Source organism: Mus caroli, unplaced genomic scaffold, assembly GCF_978045245.1.
Source record: "Mus caroli unplaced genomic scaffold, Mus_caroli_1 scaffold_19, whole genome shotgun sequence".
Taxonomy (NCBI): domain Eukaryota; kingdom Metazoa; phylum Chordata; class Mammalia; order Rodentia; family Muridae; genus Mus; species Mus caroli.
The window spans coordinates 10,001,938-10,021,213 of NW_028227274.1; the positions used below are offsets into that span (position 1 = coordinate 10,001,938).

Here is a 19,276-nt window from a genome sequence, read left to right on the forward strand (position 1 = left end):
ATCATCTCAAACACTTGTTACAGTCATGAAAGCAGACACACTCAGATGGAAATGTTGACAGTGATGTGAATAGACCTAATCCTAACACACAGCATACTCAAAAATGCTTACAAAGGATGAACAATTTATGTAAAATTTATAAATTTTACAATAAAAAAAAACAACAAAAAGACAAAGACAAAAATGTAACTCCAACCAAAACCTGACAAGCCAAAGGCCTTACATATTTAATACATGAACTGAATTTCTGGGCAGGTCAGCTCTGACCTCAGGATCACTTTCAAAAGATCATACGGGATCAAAATTGCTCCCACTGACTTTTTACTAATCCCACTGGGTTTTTTCTAATATTTTTAAATGCAATCACAAAAAGTTGATTTTAACAATATATAGTTCACATCATACTAGCCATTTACCTTTTTCCTGAACTTTCCCCTACAAAAAATTATGATCCTATGATATACAAACGAACTCAGAACTTTTAGGATGCCTCACTGGTCCCTGAAAAATAGAGCAAGGGGACTCTGAGATTTCTGGCATCACTCCCAGATCTTCCTCAAGGCAATTGGGAATATCCATCTAGCCTAAAGATGGTGAATGGGAAACCTGGTGTAGTTACTAAAGGAGTCAGTGAGTTGTCATGGAAGCTATAGTTTACAGAAAAAGTACAGCAACAAAACACGATGGAGAAACCGAAGGTCACAACAATCTCTGGCTAAATAAACAGTAGTAACATTAATAGAAGGGCAGAGACAATAGGAAACCCTCTAACGTTTTTAATGTAGTAATTACTCAGATGTTTAAGGCTCTGATCATATTACAAGTCAGAACTATTCTCAACACAGTTCCAATTGAATGTGGCACCGTGGTTTGGCTATGAAGTACACTCCACTCTTGTGGATCAAAGGCACCTTCAGAGAAGTGATTACACAGGAGGGCTCTGTCTGAGCAGTGTGTCCATCCCCTGCTGTCCATTGAGGGTGAGGTGGAAGGCGGGGCCACCTGAAGGAGAAGGCAGACTACTAGGGACTTTGAAGAATGCATCCTGTTCCTGGTACCCACCCTCACCCCTTGCCACTTCCAAGCCATTATGCAGTGAGCAGTGTCCTCTGTCATAGATTCCCTCCTATTAAAGCACACTGTGATGTTCTGTGTCACTTTAGGCCAAATGACATTGAGCCAGTCAATTCTGGCCTAAAACAAATATCTTTTCCTCCTCTTAGTTGATTTGCTCAGGCATTTTGTCACAGTGACAAAATGTGACTAACACAGTCCTCTTTCTAACCAAAATAGCATGGGCCAAGTACTGTGCCTGGGTTACAGAAACTCCAACATTACTCTAGAATTGAGATAGTCCTTACCTTTGCTTTTTCGTTTCAGGGGTTGACTAATTAATCCTTCCTACCATAAAAAGGCTGGAAGAACAGGTCAGAAAGTTCACATTATAAACTTACCAATAATTCTCCTGGGCTGTCCTGATGAGTATTCTGACACGATCTTTGAAAACTAGCCCAAGAACAAACAAGACCAAAGCAGAAGACTTGGAAGAACTGTGACAGCATCCAAATCATGTTTCCTCCTCTTAAGGTTACAGGAAGGGGAAGATGGTGGATCATGCAAGGGTTCATTGAACACTGGCCTCTGGGAGTGGTAATGCAGACCCTCCATTTACCAAGGTGTAGAGGTCAAACTTGTGGGAGGGCGAGTGTTCTCTCTCAGACACCTAATGGTACGTAGGCGTCCCAGGCAGACAGTAAGTACTAAGCAAGGAAGTGTCTGGATGAGTTGGGAGTCCAGGTGAAGAATGAGACTGGAGATGCACAGCTGGGAGTTATCAAAATGGGGGCAAAGTCTATAAAGGCATGGAATCAATGCCACATGGGCTGTGATGTACATCTGAGTCACCAAGGAGTTGTAAAAGTGCAGATGAGCAAGTTCTCCTCTACCTTTGAACTGGGCCCTCAGGTTTTATGTAACTACTAAACTCGCAGGAGATCTCCATGTTACTGGTCTGGAGGCCACATGTAGAACAATCATGGCTTATCAAGTCTTGACATGGCAACATCATGTTGTCACAAAGTTCACACTCTAGAAAGCTCTCATGTTTAAAGTGAGTTTATGGCTTTTCTGGATGCCATACTTATAGCTTTGCTTGGTCATCTGTGGTTACACTAGCCCGTAGGCAGAACATGTGCAAGTCTAGAGAGTGAAGAAGGAAAAAGAAGAGGTTCCTGGACCATATCAAAGCTGTGAGGAGAGTGTGGCTAAGACAGCAGCACATGAGGGAAAATAGCATTAGGAACGCCTGTTGTAAGCATGAACACAACAACAGCAGTGGAGGCAATTGATGGCCAAGGACGGACGGATGTTTCAATAGATATTGATGAGGACAAGGAACCACAGCTGACTGGGTAAAGAAAGATGCCTTTACGTGAATGACAGGGGCTAGAACTCGAGGCACGGAAGCACTGGTTTCAGTAAAGGGCCATGTATGTGATAATCACCATGACCAAAAGTAACTTGGGGAGGGGTCTCAGTTACTTTTCTATTGTGACAAACCTCATGCTCAAGGTCACTCATAAAAGAAAGCATTTAACTTAGCTTATGGTCCATGATGACAAGACAAAGGCATGGCCATCACAAGGAAGCAGACGGGCACAGTGGGAATGGCACTAGTCTTGAAACTTCACACCTTGCCCCTAGTGACACACCTCCTCCAACAAGACCATGCTTCCTAGTCCTTCCCAAATAGCTGCACCACTAAGGGACCACACATCGAAACACGTAAGCTCATGGAGTCCACTCTCATTTCAAAACAAGCCGGAGAGGAAAGAGATACATCTTGATCACAGCCTACCATTGAGTGAACCCACGACAGAAACCCAGACACCACAGAGGAACCCTGCTTACTGGCTTAGTTTGCTAGTCTAAAGTTCTAATGTCTTTCACATTCTTCCAAAAGAGCAACATGGTCAGGCCTGTTACAGCAATCCTTCAACATTAGTTACTTTTTTACTGCTGGGATAAACACCACCACCAAAGCAACTTCAGGGAGAGTTTATTTTGGCTTACAGTTCCAGAGGGAGAGTCCCTGGCAAAGGAAAACACTGGCAGCAGCGAGACAGGGCAAGAAGCTGAAGGAGCTCATCTTCAACCACAGGCAGGAAGCAGAGTGAACAGAAACGCAGCAAGGCTATGGACTCTTACTCCCCAGACATGTGCTTCCTCTAGCAAGGCTCTACCTCCTAAATGTTCCTCAGCCTTCCCAAGTAGCACAAACCAGGGACCAAATGTTCAAATACATGAACTTAGGGGGACATTTCTGATTCAAAGCACCACACAGACCCAGTTATCTATGTCTACAGAATATAAGAAAAATAGAACACAATGACACACAAGGGGCACAGGGGAGCAGATGCCCGTGAGGCATGGCTTTGTCAATGGAAACAAAACAGGTTCTCAATGGCATAGGCAATGTCTCCATTAGATAATAGATTTGGCAGGCAGCAAAAATGGAAGGAAGGAATAGCCATGGACTTAAAATTAGGAACTGCTGGCAATGGCTAACAAGTTGTTGCTGGAGACTGACACAGGAGAGGAAGCATAGCTTGGAGCTGAGCAAGCTGAGTCCATCTGGGGAGAGAATGCAGCAGATTATGTGATAGCCCACACAATCCAAGCAGGGAGAGAGGACACTAGAGAGTCCTTGGTGCAGTCAAAGAAACATCAGGGCAGAGCTTTATGGATAGGGCAAAGAAAGGAGACAGAGGTCTTGCTATGGACTGTAAAACTGAGATTACAGAGGAGAACATTACAAAGAAGACAAACTTGGGTCTGAACTTGGGAATGAGGCTGCAGAAGACTGGAAGACCTTATCACACACGTCACTGTCTCCTATACTACAGATTCTCTTCCTAGCCTGCCAACAAGCCTACTGATTCCAAAGACTGAATCTTTCTTATCTGGGTACGCTTATACCTAACCAAGCAGCTGAGATAACACACACTTAAAATATATTTGACTAACAAAATCCTCACAATACTTAAGAAGCACAAAATGTGCACTAAATCCTAATGTAGACATTTATTTAATAGAAAATGAGAGAGAAAAGACAGACAGACAGATACACACACACACACACACACATCACATCACATCACATCATCTAGGCCCAATGGTGCTTGCCTTTAAATCCAGCTCTTTGGAAACTGAGAAAGAAGGATGAGTTTGAATCTTCTATCAGCTACGTAGTGAATTCAAGACAAACCTGGACTATGTAGTTAACATTGTAGTTTAACAAACAAAGAGCACAAACAAACAAACAAACAAAACCACCCAAAGTCAACCTAAAGCTTAAGGATAAACTTCATTTATTCATATATACCTACACTAGATGCACAGCTTGAGTAAGCAAACAGGTAATTTTAATACCACAGTGGACAATGAGAACACCCCCACTGCTCTCACTCTCCAATGCTGTACCATTTACACTACAGAAGGGATGTGGTTACCAGGCACATCCTCTCTAGAATGCTGTATGATAAATACTACAGAGGGGGTTTAAGAACAGTCACATCCTCTCTAAAATGCTGTACCATATACACCACAGAGGAGGCTTAGTAACGCTCACATCCTATGGTATGGAGTCTGTGGTGCTGTGAATCAACCAACTCATAACAGAGACTCCACCCTTAAGGAACTCACAGTGCCAGGGAGATAAGAAACAAGTGTTACCAAAAATAAAAAAGCAAGAAAAAGACATCATTCAGTTCTTATCAAGTACACGGGGCAGTAGACACAACGTGTAAAAAGGTAGTTGAGATCACCCAATGACAGCAGGCCCAGAGAACGTGGAAACAATACCAAAAAGGGACATGTAAAAACATACAGCCATAAAAAGTTAAGTTGTGGGACTGGAGAGATGGCTCAGCAGTTAAGAGCACTGGCTGCTGCTGTTCTAGAGGTCCTGAGTTCAACTCCCAGCAACCATACGGTGGCTCACAACCATAAGTAATGGGATCCTAAGCCCTCTCCTGATGTGTCTGAAGACAGTGATAGTGTACTCAAATACATTTTAAAAAGTTAAGCTGTGGGAGAGAGTTGTAAATACGGAAATGGAGAACAGTGAACAGTGCTGTCTTAGTTAGGGTCTTACTGCATGTGAACCATGACCAAGGCAAGTCTTATAAAGACAACATGTAATTGGGGCTGGCTTACAGGTTCAGAGGTTCAGTCCATTGTCCTCAAGCCACGAGTATGACAGCATCCAGGCAGGCATAGTGCAGGAGCTGAGAGTTCTACATCTTCATCTGAAGGACTCAAGAAGACTGGTCCCTACATGGTTAGGAGGAGGATCTCATTGCCCACCTCCACAGTGACACACTTCCTCTAACAAGGCCACATCTCCTAAGAGTGCCACTCTGGGGGCCACGCATATTCAAACCACCATCTATGTCTTAAAATGCTCGAAGTGCACTTTCTGGTCTTTATTAAAGGCATTAACAACACGGTCCAATCCTGTACCTGCTCAGTGTAAACACCATTGGCTTATCAACGTGCCAAATAGTAGGCTCCAACAGATGCAACTATGTGACACAGGCACAATTGTGACATGACAAAGGAAGTCATTACTATCCTCTGATTTGGTTTTAGTTTTTATTTTTATTGATTGAAAAAAAGTGTGATTTATCAATGCCCAGCACTCAAGCTGCTAAAAATATTAAAACGGCTTCTGTTACATGACATAATCCATATGACTGGATTTTATGTACAGCTCATGGACATTTCCACCCAAACAGTAGTCAAAGGAAAGCCTTTCTGAGCAACGGACTGATGTCAGCATGCTTCTAAGAGGATCGTGAACACAGTAGCAATCACCCTGAGCTCCAACAGTCATGGGCAGGCGTCTCTCCATCAACACTAAAGAGGAAACACAGCATTCCGGGCTGGAAATGACTCTTCACAAGATGACCAGAAGCTCATAAAGTCTACCATGTGGTTTCTCCCCCAAGCTGCTGCCTCCCTGTACCCTGAGGTCTCACGGTGCCACCTGACAACTACTTAACCACAAGGTTCAGTTCTGCGACATCTCATTCTCCTCTCATCTGTCACCCTATCCATCACTCTGCCGCTCCCCTCCCCCCTGCATCCTTCACCACCACAGAATCCAAACCAGGGAGCAAAGATGCATGAAACCAGCAAGAGTTGGCAACCTTGGGTTCACTGTTGATGTTCAACATGTTTGTAAGAAAGACAGACATTGTCGGTGTTTATTTAACAAGCTTTTAGAAAGTGCTGCTGTGCTCAGCACCTCAGAGCTGGAAACAGAGATGTCCCCAAAGTGTCAGGCACCATGCAATACACTGCCCCCAAAAGAGGCGTCCACTATTGCAGATGGCGGGAAGATCCTTGTGAGTGCTGGAGAGATGAAAGCCGCTTAGAGAAGAGAGGCTGAGGTGGAAGGGCACAGGAAGAATCACTGATTCTCAAAAGTTTATTGGCTCCAGAGTAAAGCTTTCTCACAGAGCTAACTAGCACTTAGCTTCTGGCCAAATCTTTTCACTTTAATATATACGGAATGTTTGGCCTTTCCCTCACAAAATGTCCACTGAACTATAGTTGGGATTTTATTGGATATAGCTATTACATTCCTTACACACACATACACACCACAGTGAACATGGAAGGTGACGCCTCATTAATTTTTCTCCTTTTAAATAATTTAACTCAGGAGTATTTAATCAAATTGTAAGAAAGGAATCTGACCTCTGTGGAACTTTGTAAAAGAGTCACTAAGCACATACTAGAAAAATAATTTTCTCAAGACATCCCACTGGCTGGAAAAGAAATATTACATGCTACCATGGGCTCTGTCCCACAGTGGGTGTTACCCATAACAGTAGATTTCCATTGATCCTGTGTGTCTGGAAATGCTCAAGGGGACACAATAAAGGGAAACAGGAAATCATGTGAAATCCCATCCAGGCAAATCAAAGAATCCTTTTCTTTTAAAAAGGTAACACACAAGTTAGCCACTTCCCAGACTTTAAAGTGTTTATTTTTTATTTTTGCTACTAAAATAAAACTTTTTGAACTATTAAAAAGCTTTTAACTAGCTTTCAAAAGGCTAGTAATGCTATTCAGTAAGGCAAGTGCTTTCCACACAAAACTGGGAGCTAGGCACCCACATAGAAGCCAGTCACGCAGCATTCATGTGTGACCCCAGGGTTAAGGATGCAGACACACATGGATCTCAGGGACCTGCTGGCCAGCCAGCCTGGTGAAATGGATAGCTCCAAGTTCAGTGAATGGCTTTGCATCAAAAAGCAAGGTGAAACAAACGACCTATTTGTAAAATGGGCCTGTGACTTCAATAGAAAGTTCTCAACAAAAGAAATACAATGGCTAAGAAATATCTCAAAAAATTTTTTTTGTTACCCCCTAACAAACAGAAAAATTCAAATAAGAATAACATTGGAATGTTCCCGTAAGAATGGCAAAAATAAACAGGACAAGACGCAGCAAATGATGGAGGGGCTGTGGGGAAAGAGAACTTTCATTTGCTTGCTGTTGGATTACAAACTAGTGTAGCCATAATGGAAATCACCGTGGAAAATTCCCCAAGAAACTAAAAATAAATCTACCATATTACCTATCCAACTCACTCCCTGGCATGTGCCCAAAGGACTCAATATCCTACTATAGAGCAGGTATGTGCTCAGCCAAGCTGATTGCTCCTCTATCCACAGCAGCTAGGAAACGGAAACACCCTGTATGTCCTACAGCCAACAGACCAATAATAAAAATGTGGTACATCTCCACTGAGGAACCCTACTCAGGTGCAAAGAAAATGAGATTATGACCTCTTCAGGTAAACGGAGAGAACTAGGAGAGGTCATGAGTGAGGGAACCCAGACCCCAAAAGACAAATGCTCTGGGTTCTCTTTTACTGGAGGTTCATGGCTCCAGATCTTCAATAAATACACAACCTGTAGTAACTACAGAAACCAGGAAATTAAACCGGGACCACTGCCAGGATGGGGGTGTTGGTATCAATAGAGGGAAGAATAGGGTAGAAACCATCTGATCAAGGAAATGGGAAGGTGAGATTGCAGAGAGGAGGAGAGAGGCAAACTGAGAAAAAGTATAAGGATAAGGGGCTATCGGGAATCACATGATCTGCTAGGGAAATGCTAGGGATCTGTAGGGAAGGGGGAGGGAAGTAAATACAGAGGAAGGAGGTGGCTGGTTAAAATAACAAGGATACCTGGAAAAGACACAGGAATCATGCTATTAACTGTTCATTAAATAAAGAAGAAAAGAAAGAGAAACACTACTCTCTCTCTCTCTAATATATATATATATATATATATATATATATATATATATATATATATATATGTATATATACACACACACACTTCTTTAATTGGATAAGACCCATTCAACAAAAGGCAGACAGGCCTCGTACTGGAACCCTAGCTAACCGCTCATGGCTCAGGAAGTCACAGTTATTAAAGGGAACTCGAGAGCCACTAATTTACTAAACCAGCACATTCCCTAACAACAATCTATGCTCTGTCATTATACCCTGTCTTAGTTAGGGTTTCTATTGCCGTGAAGAGACACCATGACCATGGCATGGCAACTCTTATAAAGACAAACATTTAATTGGGATCTCTTACATTTTCAGAGGTTTAGTTCATTATCATAATGGCAGAAAGTGTGGCCACATGCAGGTAGACATGGTGCTGGAGAAGGAGATGAGAGTTCTACATCTGATTTAAAACCTCTCCCAGTTTTTTAAAGAGAGAGAGAGAGAAAGAGACAGACAGACTATGAATCTGAAGGAGAGCAGGGAATGAATCCATAATTATGCTACTTGCCTAGTAAACAGAATTCTGCAGATTTAAGCTAAAATTAAATTAAAATTAAAATTCTCCCCAGGGATGGGGAGAATGCCCTAGATTCTTTGGGTGAGCCCAATGTAATCACAGGGTTCCTTCAGCAGGAAGGAGGGATGGCCAGAATCAGAGACTACAGATGATCTACTCAGGCTCCGAAGATGGAGGATAGGCCTGGATCCAAGGAACCCAGGTGGGTCATTGGAGCAAGGAACCAGGTTCTATCCTAGAGCCCAGATGTTCTCTCACGTTAGGACTTCTGCGTGCTGGAACTGTGAGAGAATCAATCTCTACTCTTTCAGTCTAATTTCAAGTTAGCATTTTAAGTTATATGGCATTTAAACAAAAGTGAATAAAATAATAACCAAGTCTCCTTGGGAAGGCACAGGGTAGCAGGACAGACAAGGGTTAGGCTTATTTAAGAGTCAGATTTCTTCTCTCATAGCAGAGGTGAAGGAGGAAGTGTGAAGAAAGGCTGCTAAGTAGACACTACAGTGTGAAAATGAAGTCATTTCTCAGCAAGAATTGTTATGATCTCAACCACCAAACCCAGACACAATTGTGGATGGCAACAGGAGCTTGCTGACAAGAGCCTGATATAACTGTCTCCTGAGAGGCTCTGCCAGTGCCTGACAAATACAGAAGTGGATGCTCACAGCCATCCATTGGACAGAGGACAGTGTCTCCAATGAAAGATCTAGAGAGAGGACCGAAGGAGCTGTAGGGGTTTGCAGCCCCATAGGAGAAACAACAGTATGAACTAACCAGTACCCCTAGAGCTCCCTGAGACTAAACCAGTCAAAGAAAATATATGGCGAGATTCATGTCTCTAGCTGCATATGTAGCACAGGATGGTCTTGGGAGGAGAGGCCCTAGGTCCTGAGCTCCAGGATAGGGGAATGCCAGGGCCAGGAAGTTGGAGTCAGTGGGTTGGTGAGCAGGAGGAGGGGGAAGGTTGTAGGGGGTTTTCTGAGGGGAAACCAGGAAAGGGGATAACAATGTAAATGAAGAAAATATCTAATAAAAAATTTAAAAAAAAGAATTATAAAATGCTGAGATTTGATAATTCTTAGAAAAAGAAAATAGTGATACATAAAGTTTTTCCAGTAACTCCTTCCCAAATGCCTATGTCTAGAGTTTGCTGATTTTTCCATAAATTATATATAATACATTTTATCGACTATTTTTGTAAATGTGAGGGAGAAAAATAAGAAGTTATGCAAATAAAATGAAATAAACAAAATAGATTTTAAATATACATAAAAGAGTTGTTATGATCTCCGTGAACTATGCGGCCAGGTCAGCAGCAGGCAGGGCTTGGACGGAGATTATCAGATTATTCATCTCAATGCATCTTTCACATTGTTCCGTGACTCACTAAGTTTGTAGTAAGAAATAGTACAGAAGCCACAGATGAACTGCTGTGCTTAAACAACTGTAACAAGGTTTGTGCAACCTGTCTTCATTTGCTAGAGCCAGCAGAGAATGTGCTCTGAGATCCTAGGATTCAGCCTCGGGAGCCTGCGTAGCACAGCAATTCACCTGAGCAAGAGGCACATTTGGGAATGTGGATGGAGGGGCGGCAGCTATTTTTTACCTCCTCCTCCCAGAGATATTGCTGTGACATACCCAGAAGCAGAGCGATGAGAGAAGCTGCTAAATGTCTCTCAAGAAGAGAATGGTTAAAGAAATTGTTCTACATGCACATAAAGATCGAACTGGAGCTACAATACTGATAAAGTCCAAAGATAAAGTGGAATAGCTACATCGATGACTTTTCTTCAAGTCCCAATGTATACCTGCTTTGGTGGCTTGAATGAAAATGGCCTCATAGGACCATAGGGTATGGCATGATTAGGAAGAGTGGCCTTGTTGGAAAAATTGGTCACTGGGGGTAGGCTTTGAGGTCACAGATGCTCAAGCCATGCCCAGTATGGTAATCTTTCCTGCTGCCTACTACATGACACCATGCTTCCTGCCATGACGAATCAGGACTGAACCTCTGAACTGCAAGACAGCCCCCAATTAAATGTTTTCCTTTGTAAGAGTTACTGTAGTTACAGTGTCTCTTCACAGCAAGAAAAACCTAACTAAAACTCATAGGTATGCATTATATATATATATATATATATATATATATATATATATATATATATATATGAGTTTATGGACCTGGGACTGCTAAAAGAAGGCCTGCAAGAGGGGGTATCAAGTTGTTAATATCCTCTTGAAGAAGAGGCTAGAGAGAGGGCTCGTCGGTCAAGGGCACATATAGTGCTCTTTCAGAGGACTCACGCTTGACTCCCAGAACCAAAATTAGGCAGCTCACAACTGTCTGTAATCCAGTTCAGGGACTCCAATACCTCTGTTCTTTACACACAGGAACATACCCACATAGTCATATGTGCCTACATATAATTTAAACTGAAGACAAATCTTTAAAAACTAGCCTCTGAGGAGCCTGTGAGAGTCTCAGTGTGTGTGTGTGTGTGTGTGTGTGTGTGTGTGTGTGTGTGTGTATTTTTTCTGTTGCTATGATAAAATACCATGACCAAATATGACTTAAGGAAGAAAGACTTTATTTGGGTTTATAATGATGGGGCGCATGGCAGTCGGCAGCCAGAACCAGAAGCTGAGATATTACACTTCCATCATCAACCATGAAGCAGAGAAGCAAAGCAGAGGTGAGGGAAGGCTGTGTGTTCTCCAAGCCCACCCCACTGGCATGCTTCCTCCCCTAGACCACACACCTGAAGAGTCCACAACATCCTAGAACAGGACCAGCACCAGGGAGCTGTGAAAGTGGGAGCCTATGGGGACACTTCTCATTTAAGCCACCAGATCATGATCCATCTACTCACTTTCTTTTTCCTTTTCCTTTTTCTATTTCTGCTTTGGGTGTTTTGAGACAGTTTCTTGGTATAGCCTTCGCTGTCCTGGAACTTGCTCTATAGATCCACCTCTCCCTGTCTCCCAAGTTCTGGGACTAAAGGCATGCACCACTGCCACCATTTCTACTGATTTTCTTTTAGGAAGTCACCCACAGAATACATAAATTAACATCAATGGGCAGAGGACAGAGTTGAGTACAGTACATGCTAGCCATCTTAAATGTTCTTACATTGCCTTCCTCCCTCCCACCACAGTAAACGCCTTCACCCTTGTTGTTCATGTACTCAATTCCTACATCTTCTCTCTTCTCTCTTCCCAGCATGCATCACATCAGCTAACTGACACTGCCACCGTCACCATAGTCCTGATTATCTCTGGCTATTACAGTGTTATGTTCCCCTGATTAATTCTCCTACTTCTACTAGCAAGGGTCTGATCCTGAATCCCCTGAGTCTCTACCCTTCCAATATCCCCTTCCTGCCCCATGTGATCGGTCACCCACTGCCTCATCTTTCTTGGCTTAGCCTCTTGTTTTCATTTCTGCCATCTCTCACCATGCTTGCTCTCTTTCATGTCCTTCCATAGAATACTGTTGCAACCTTGCTGATCTCAGTTACCTTGCTCTCTGGAACCTTCCCCTTTCGCATTCACATGTACCTTAAAATCTCTAATGTTAATTTCTAAGATCTTAACTCAGTAAGTATGGTGGTGCATGCCTGTAATTCCAGCACCTTGAAGATTAAGGCAGGATCATGAGTTCAAGTACACCCTGGCCCTCAAAGTCAGATAACACCCCACATACACACAAAATCCAAACTGTTTTGCAGCCCCACTTTCTGCACCCTGTCCACAACTCTCCCTACCTCATCTCCCATTTGTCCATGCTAAGTAACGCTCAGTATCGTTCTCGGGGCTGGAGGCATTGGCATCTATGCTCCCCGGAGGCTCACTGTGCTGTCCTTGTGCATAGTTTCTGGGGCTAAGTTAAGAGCTTCCTTTCTTCTGCTCCAACTGTACTCTGGCCCTCTATCTACTTTGCCTCTAGCACACTGAACTCTAAAGGCCTTTTTCAAGACAGAACCCAGTCTTTTTCTGTTTCCTTAGAGCATGTATCAAGAGCTGGCAGCACAGGGTAGACAGTCACAGAAAAGGAGCAAAGGAAACGTGCACAGCTTTGAAAGTATTCAAATTCTAGCATATCTTATTCTTTCAGAATAGGCAGAAACCATTGTGATTTACTTGAAGTAACAACTCTCTTTGGGTTAAAAATGTATTTATTTATTTGCTGGGGCACACACATGTCATAGCATGTTGCATGAGCAGGGGACAACTTGTGAGAGCTGGTTCTTGCTTGACAGCGAATGCCTTCACCAGTGAGAGCCATCTTACTGCTCAGTGCTGAGCTTGTCACCAAACTTCAGATTCTTGTCTTAAGCCACACACACAGACACACACACACACACACACACACACACACACACACACAGCCTCCAGCTGGGCAGGGCAGATAACTTGCCATAAAGATGTGAGTTTGAATCCCCAGAAGCCAAGGAAAGCCAGAGGCAGTAGTGTATCCTACAATCCTAGTGGAAGCAAAGATAGGAGAATCCCCGGAAGCTGGAGGGCAGGTGCAGCAGTGCACAACAACAAAAAGCCTGTCTCAGCAAGGTGGGGGGCAAGAACTAATTCCCAAGACTGTCTTTTGAGGACACACATGCACACACACAGATGTGTACATACACCCAGGTGCACACATACACCCAGATGCACACATCCACACAGATGCACATATCATACAGATGCACATGCTGCACAGTAGTTAGGGAGCTGCACTGATAACCTCTTCATGTTTATTCTGGGAAATTACAGTGACAGCCACTCCTACAAGGCCTATACACTTCTAACAACACAGATGAAATGGCTCTGGAGTTACCTGACAGTGCATCATAGAACTCCTCCTCACTAAGGATGCTGACAGGCGGGGATCCTTCAACGAGGGATCGTTCTAGTTCATGATGCTCAGTGGCTAAAGTCTCCAGTGCTTCTGACAAAATTTTGTTTTTTTCTTGCTCCTGTTCCAATTTAAAATTCCTCACCTAGAAGAATACAGATATACAAGAGTTCAGAGTGGCAGGAAATACAGCCTTTCTCAAGGTGTGAAAATTACTTGCTTTTGATCTAATTCCACTGCAACATCAGAAATGAAAGCAGTTGAGTTACACACATGCACAGATGAATGAGCAAAATTACTAAGCTAATTTTGTTCTTCCCAAAGGACCTTTTCTAACACAGCTTAGCTAATGAAAATAGATTGCTAACTACCAAACAAATTCAGCTCAAATTATGAGGATCCTAGTAAAAGAAAAAGGCATTATCAATTTGGAAATTACATTAAAAGATATTTCTCCCTCAACACTAATCATAATACGTGTGTGTGTGTGTGTGTGTGTGTGTGTGTGTGTGTGAACATTAGAGCCTGGTCAGACCTTTTGGCCTTTGAAACAGACTGTCCTTTGCATATAATTCAAGAGTATATAACCCTACACAGCAGTAAAGCCCTCTAAACCTCACAAGACAGGATGCACTAAGTTTGGTCCTAAGTTTTATCTAATTCTGCATCAAGAACTCCAGAATCACCGCTGACCGGTCGTCTGTTTTACCAGTACCTCACTTGGGAGTCAGAGAGGCTACCATGCGTCCTCAGACATGCCTTCAGTAGTTCCCACCTCTTGTGGGTTTCCATTATAAGCTAAGCAGTATTCAGCACAATGGCCTTTAAACTTGTATTTTCAATTCAGCAGCCGAATCTATTTGTCAGATGCAATTTTAGCTCATTTTAGAGCTAGTTGTGGTGGTGCATGCCTGCAATGCCAGGATTGGGGAGAATGGGCACAAGAAGAGAGACTTTGGAGGGAGTCTAGATTCTATAAAGCTATAAGAATTGGTGTTTCAGAGAGCAGAAGCCTGTTGCTAGTGCTGCATCTCGCCAGAGTCTGCTTTCTCTTTCTCCTGCCTTGAAGCTGACCACAGAGGGTGGCCCAAACCCAGGAGCTACACCATCAGTTTTAAAGACATTGATTAGGCAGCTGCCTCCAAGTTCTCGAAGGTCAAAGCTCAGATGTCTAGATCTGAGAGCTGGGGACTCTTGCACAATGCTCCATGCTTCCATTCCTCGCCTCATCCTAACCTCACCGCTTCCTGGCATTTCTCTAGTGCTCCTCTCTAAGCCCTGGAGGAGGAGGTATCTCCCTGTCTGACTCTGGGGCCCTTTGTGCCCCGAGGTCCTTATGGCTGCATATGAAGCTCTAGTAAGAATTATGAGCACAACTCAATACAGTTTGGCTTCAAGGTCACTTCTCCAGACAAACAGGGTTAAATCTTTATCATCTTGGGAACAGCTCCAGGCCTCAGGGACTTGAATGTTTATCATTAGAGCAATGAGATTATAATTATTAGATGTGTGATAATGAAATAAAATAGCAATGTATATATAAGTAATCCTAAACAGCAACAACACACCAAACTCAAAATCACTTCTTCTTATGTTTATGTTATGATTAGGATATTCTCATAACCAAAATAATTTCTCCAAAGAAGAGAATGCTATGTATCTTTAAATGTAATAACAGAAGAATAACTCCTGTTTAACAAATACTTTCATTTTGATGCTGAATTTATGTAGACTTCGGCCAAGTGGCAAAACTGATCAATGCCCTCAAACATCCAATCCTCTCTAGAAAATCTTGTTCAAACCACAAATGAGCCTTTATTCACCTAAACTACGCATCACTCCCTTTCTGCCACACCTACATCTGACCTCACTGTTTGTAAAGAGTGAATGGGGTGGGAAGCTGTGGTGGGAAAAGTGCTTCCCTCCCATGTAGGAACCTGTTAAACTTGCAGTTGACCTGAGAGTGCTTTTAGAAGTTTCCCTCACTGAACAAGCCTTACCACGAAACTGCAAAAGATGCTCTGCTCTTCAGTAAAGGATGTGCGCGATCATGAAGCTGCAAGAGCAGGAACTGCACCAGGAAGCTTTCTCCCTATAAGGAAGGCCCGTGAGCTAAATGGCTAAAGTAATACTGCTCAGTGGGGCAGAGAGCCTCCAGGCCCCTACAATCCCAGCAATTCCAAGTCACCTAGAAGGGGCCCAGCCCTGAAAGCTCAGTGTAAAACTGCCAATGTGGAGATGGTGGAGTGTGGTTTTATACAACAGTCACCTTCTAAACTATCTTGCTGAATTTTTATTTGCTAGCTAAAACTCCATGCTGTAACAGAAACAGCACCTTCATATAACTCCACCTTCTAAACATTCAAGCGATTGTAACGATCCTATTATTATTAAAGGAACCAGACTTTTCTTCACAGAACTAATGGACCCCAACATATGTTTCAAATTGAATTAGAAAACTTTATGATTTGTGAACAAAAATCAACATGTCAAGTGAACATACAAATTAAAGTTATTAGAAAGCAAAACAGTATTACTATCTACCTAACAAAAACCACATGCACTTCTCTGTCTATAGTCCCTTGAAGAACAGCACAATTTCTTTTTTATTTATTTATTTTTTATTAGATATTTTCTTTATATACATTTCAAATGCTATCCTGAAAGTTCCCTATACCACCCCCCCCCCCAGCCCTGCTCCCCTACCCACTCCCACTTCTTGGCCCTGGCATTCCCCTGTACTAGAGCATATAAAGTTTGCAATATTAAGGGGCCTCTCTTCCCAGTGATGGCTGACTAGGCCATCTTCTGCTACATATGCAGCTAGAGATACGAGCTCTGGGGGTACTGGTTAGTTCATATTGCTGTTCCACCTATAGGATTGCAGACCCCTTCAGCTCCTCGGGTGCTTTCTCTAGCTTCTCCATTGGGGGGCCCTGTGTTCCATCCAATAGATGACTGTGAGTATCCACTTCTGTATTTGCCAGGCACTGGCATAGCCTCATACAAGACAGCTATAACAGGGTCCCTTCAGCAAAATCTTGCTGGCATATGCAATAGTATCTTGAGTTTGGTGGCTGATTATGGGATGGCTCCCTGGGTGGGGTGGTCTCTGGATAGTCCATCCTTTCGTCTTAGCTCCAAACTTTGTCTCTGTAACTCCTTTCATGGGTGTTTTGTTCCCTATTCTAAGGAGGAATGAAGTATCCACCCATTGTTCTTCCCTCTTCTTGATTTTCTTGTGTTTTGCAAATTGTATCTTGGGTGTTCTATGTTTCTGGGTTAATACCCACTTATCAGTGAGTACATATCTAATGTCTTCTTTTGTGATTGGGTTACCTCACTAAGGATGATATCCTCCAGATACATCCAATTGTCCAAGAATTTCATAAATTCATTGTTTTTAATAGGTGAGTAGTACTCCATTGAGTAACTGAACCAGATTTCCTGTATCTATTCCTCTGTTGAGGGACATCTGAGTTCTTTCCAACTTCTAGCTATTATAAATAAGGCTGCTATGAACATAGTGGAGCATGTGTTCTTATTACAAGTTGGAGCATCTTTTGGGTATATGCCCAGGGGAGGTATTGCTGGATCTTCTAGTAGTATTTTGTCCAATTTTCTGAGGAACCACCAGACTGATTTCCAATCCCACCAGCAGTGGAGAAGTGTTCCTCTTTCTCCACATCCTCACCAGCATCTGCTGTCACCTGAATTTCTGATCTTAGCCATTCTGACTGGACAACACAATTTCAAACCTTCTCAAGATTCCATCTCCTCAAACCACTTCCACTTTAGCCATTGCCTGCGAGAAGGTAAACTCCTCAGTAAATGTCTCCCACGTGAACAAATGCCAGCAGGGCAAGCCAGTTGGAAAAACAGCACCTGCTAGCCGGTTTACACACATTTTATCTACTCTTTTTTTTCTTTCTAGAAAGCACCCTGCTATTTGCCTGCGTTCCACAGGGTTAAGAGGGACAGAGACAATAAATCATTTGACAAAGACATCTAATAATTGGAGACTGCTGACTAGTATTCACAGAACGTCAGGTACAACGACCTGACTATAAGATGGGATATTCTAATCACACTCTGGGCTCTTCAGTTACTGCACATTTAGCTACACTACAAAGAATGTAGAAGCAACTGAGACACTTCATGAAGAAGCTATTCTGAAGCACTGCTGTGGTTAGAGGGCCAACAACATTCAAAGTTTTTGAGGATATGAGATTCAGGCTACTCCCTGCTACTATTCCATAGAGGTGGCTGCTAAGAGACAAGGCAGTCACTCACAGTTGATGTGAGACCTCCCACCTACAGGTTTGACATAACTGTCTGGGTGAAGTAGGACTGCAGGGTTGGAAAGCCTCCCCTACTCCTGCACTAGAAATGTAATCCTCAAAGCCATATGTCAATAAAATATGAAAGTGGAGCCTTTAAGACATGATTAGAATGAGATGAGATCTTTTCAGGGTGGAGGGGCTTCATAGCATTAGTGACTACTGTTGAGGTTTGGTCTTTTGCCATATATTGTAATGCTAAATACTGGGCCCCCCCCCTCCCACCCCCAACTCCAGTCTGGCACCCTGGGAGTCTCTCTTGCTCCCAGGAAGGAGAGAATCCACAAGTACAATGTGACCTTGCTCCTTAATTAAAAACCATTGGCTAAGTAAAGACTCCTATAGCCTATAGCTAGGCAGAAGAGACATAAGTGGGGTTTGGGGTTTGAAGAGGAGCACTAGGAGGTGAAGAAGGTGGAGAGAGGAGGAAGCCATCATGGAGTAAGTGATTCATGAACACAGAGCCATGAGGGCTGGCCAATTGGAGTTAAGAGCTGCCCAGATGGAACATGGCAAGTTATAAAATGGGAAATAGATTCTAATAGCACAGAGGATGGACATCTGCATAGCTCCAGTGCTGATTAAGGCTTATTGTAGATGTAAAGGTTGTCTGTCTTTATCTGGGAACTGAATGATCAAGGGTGGGGTTGAAGCCCTGGATTGAGATCAAATATTTTCTATAACAGACTATGTAAGAGAAAAGACACTAGCTAGCAAGGGGCAATGTGATACTACTATGCCATGAACCAGAGGAAGGCTCTCATCAGACACTCCACAGATGACAGCATCATATGCATAAGGCTTCCTCAACTCCAGAACTATGGGCACATAGTTACCATAACCGAAATACAAACTAAGATAAGAAATGGAATGCTCACAAATACAAATTGGTCTAAATCCACAGCCACTCTCTCCCCTGGGGTCTCAGGATACTCTACTTTGATCCCATGTGAGGCATGATGGAAGATGAAAGATGGAGATCCATCCCTATGATGGTACCCAGCACACAGCTGCGTTGTTTTAGGACTTGCTGAGCATCCTTGTACAGTGAGTTCTATGGATGTCACGCTCGTACTTTTTTCTTTGCTTTCTTCCAATACTTTTTTCAAGTGAAATGGATGTATGCTCTTGCTTAAAAGGAGACTGTGGGGAGTTCAAGTAAAATGGGGGGAAAACAAGACTGGGTACTC

General features: G+C 42.9%; 1 protein-coding gene across 5 annotated transcripts in view; it reads right to left on the reverse strand.

The window, feature by feature from the left end:
• The window catches only part of Osbpl1a (oxysterol binding protein like 1A), a 195,539-nt gene that overhangs the window by 65,720 nt on the left and 110,543 nt on the right, over positions 1-19,276 (reverse strand). For 3 of the 5 annotated variants that reach the window (XM_021150443.3, XM_085833702.1, XM_021150449.3), the window contains one exon: positions 13,729-13,891. The exons of 1 other annotated variant lie outside the window; for it this stretch is intronic. In XM_021150443.3, the coding sequence (XP_021006102.1) occupies positions 13,729-13,891 (163 nt within the window). Of the gene's footprint in view, positions 1-13,728; positions 13,892-15,746; positions 15,765-19,276 lie in introns of those variants that run through there. One more of the 5 variants, XM_085833703.1, reaches the window with a different exon arrangement.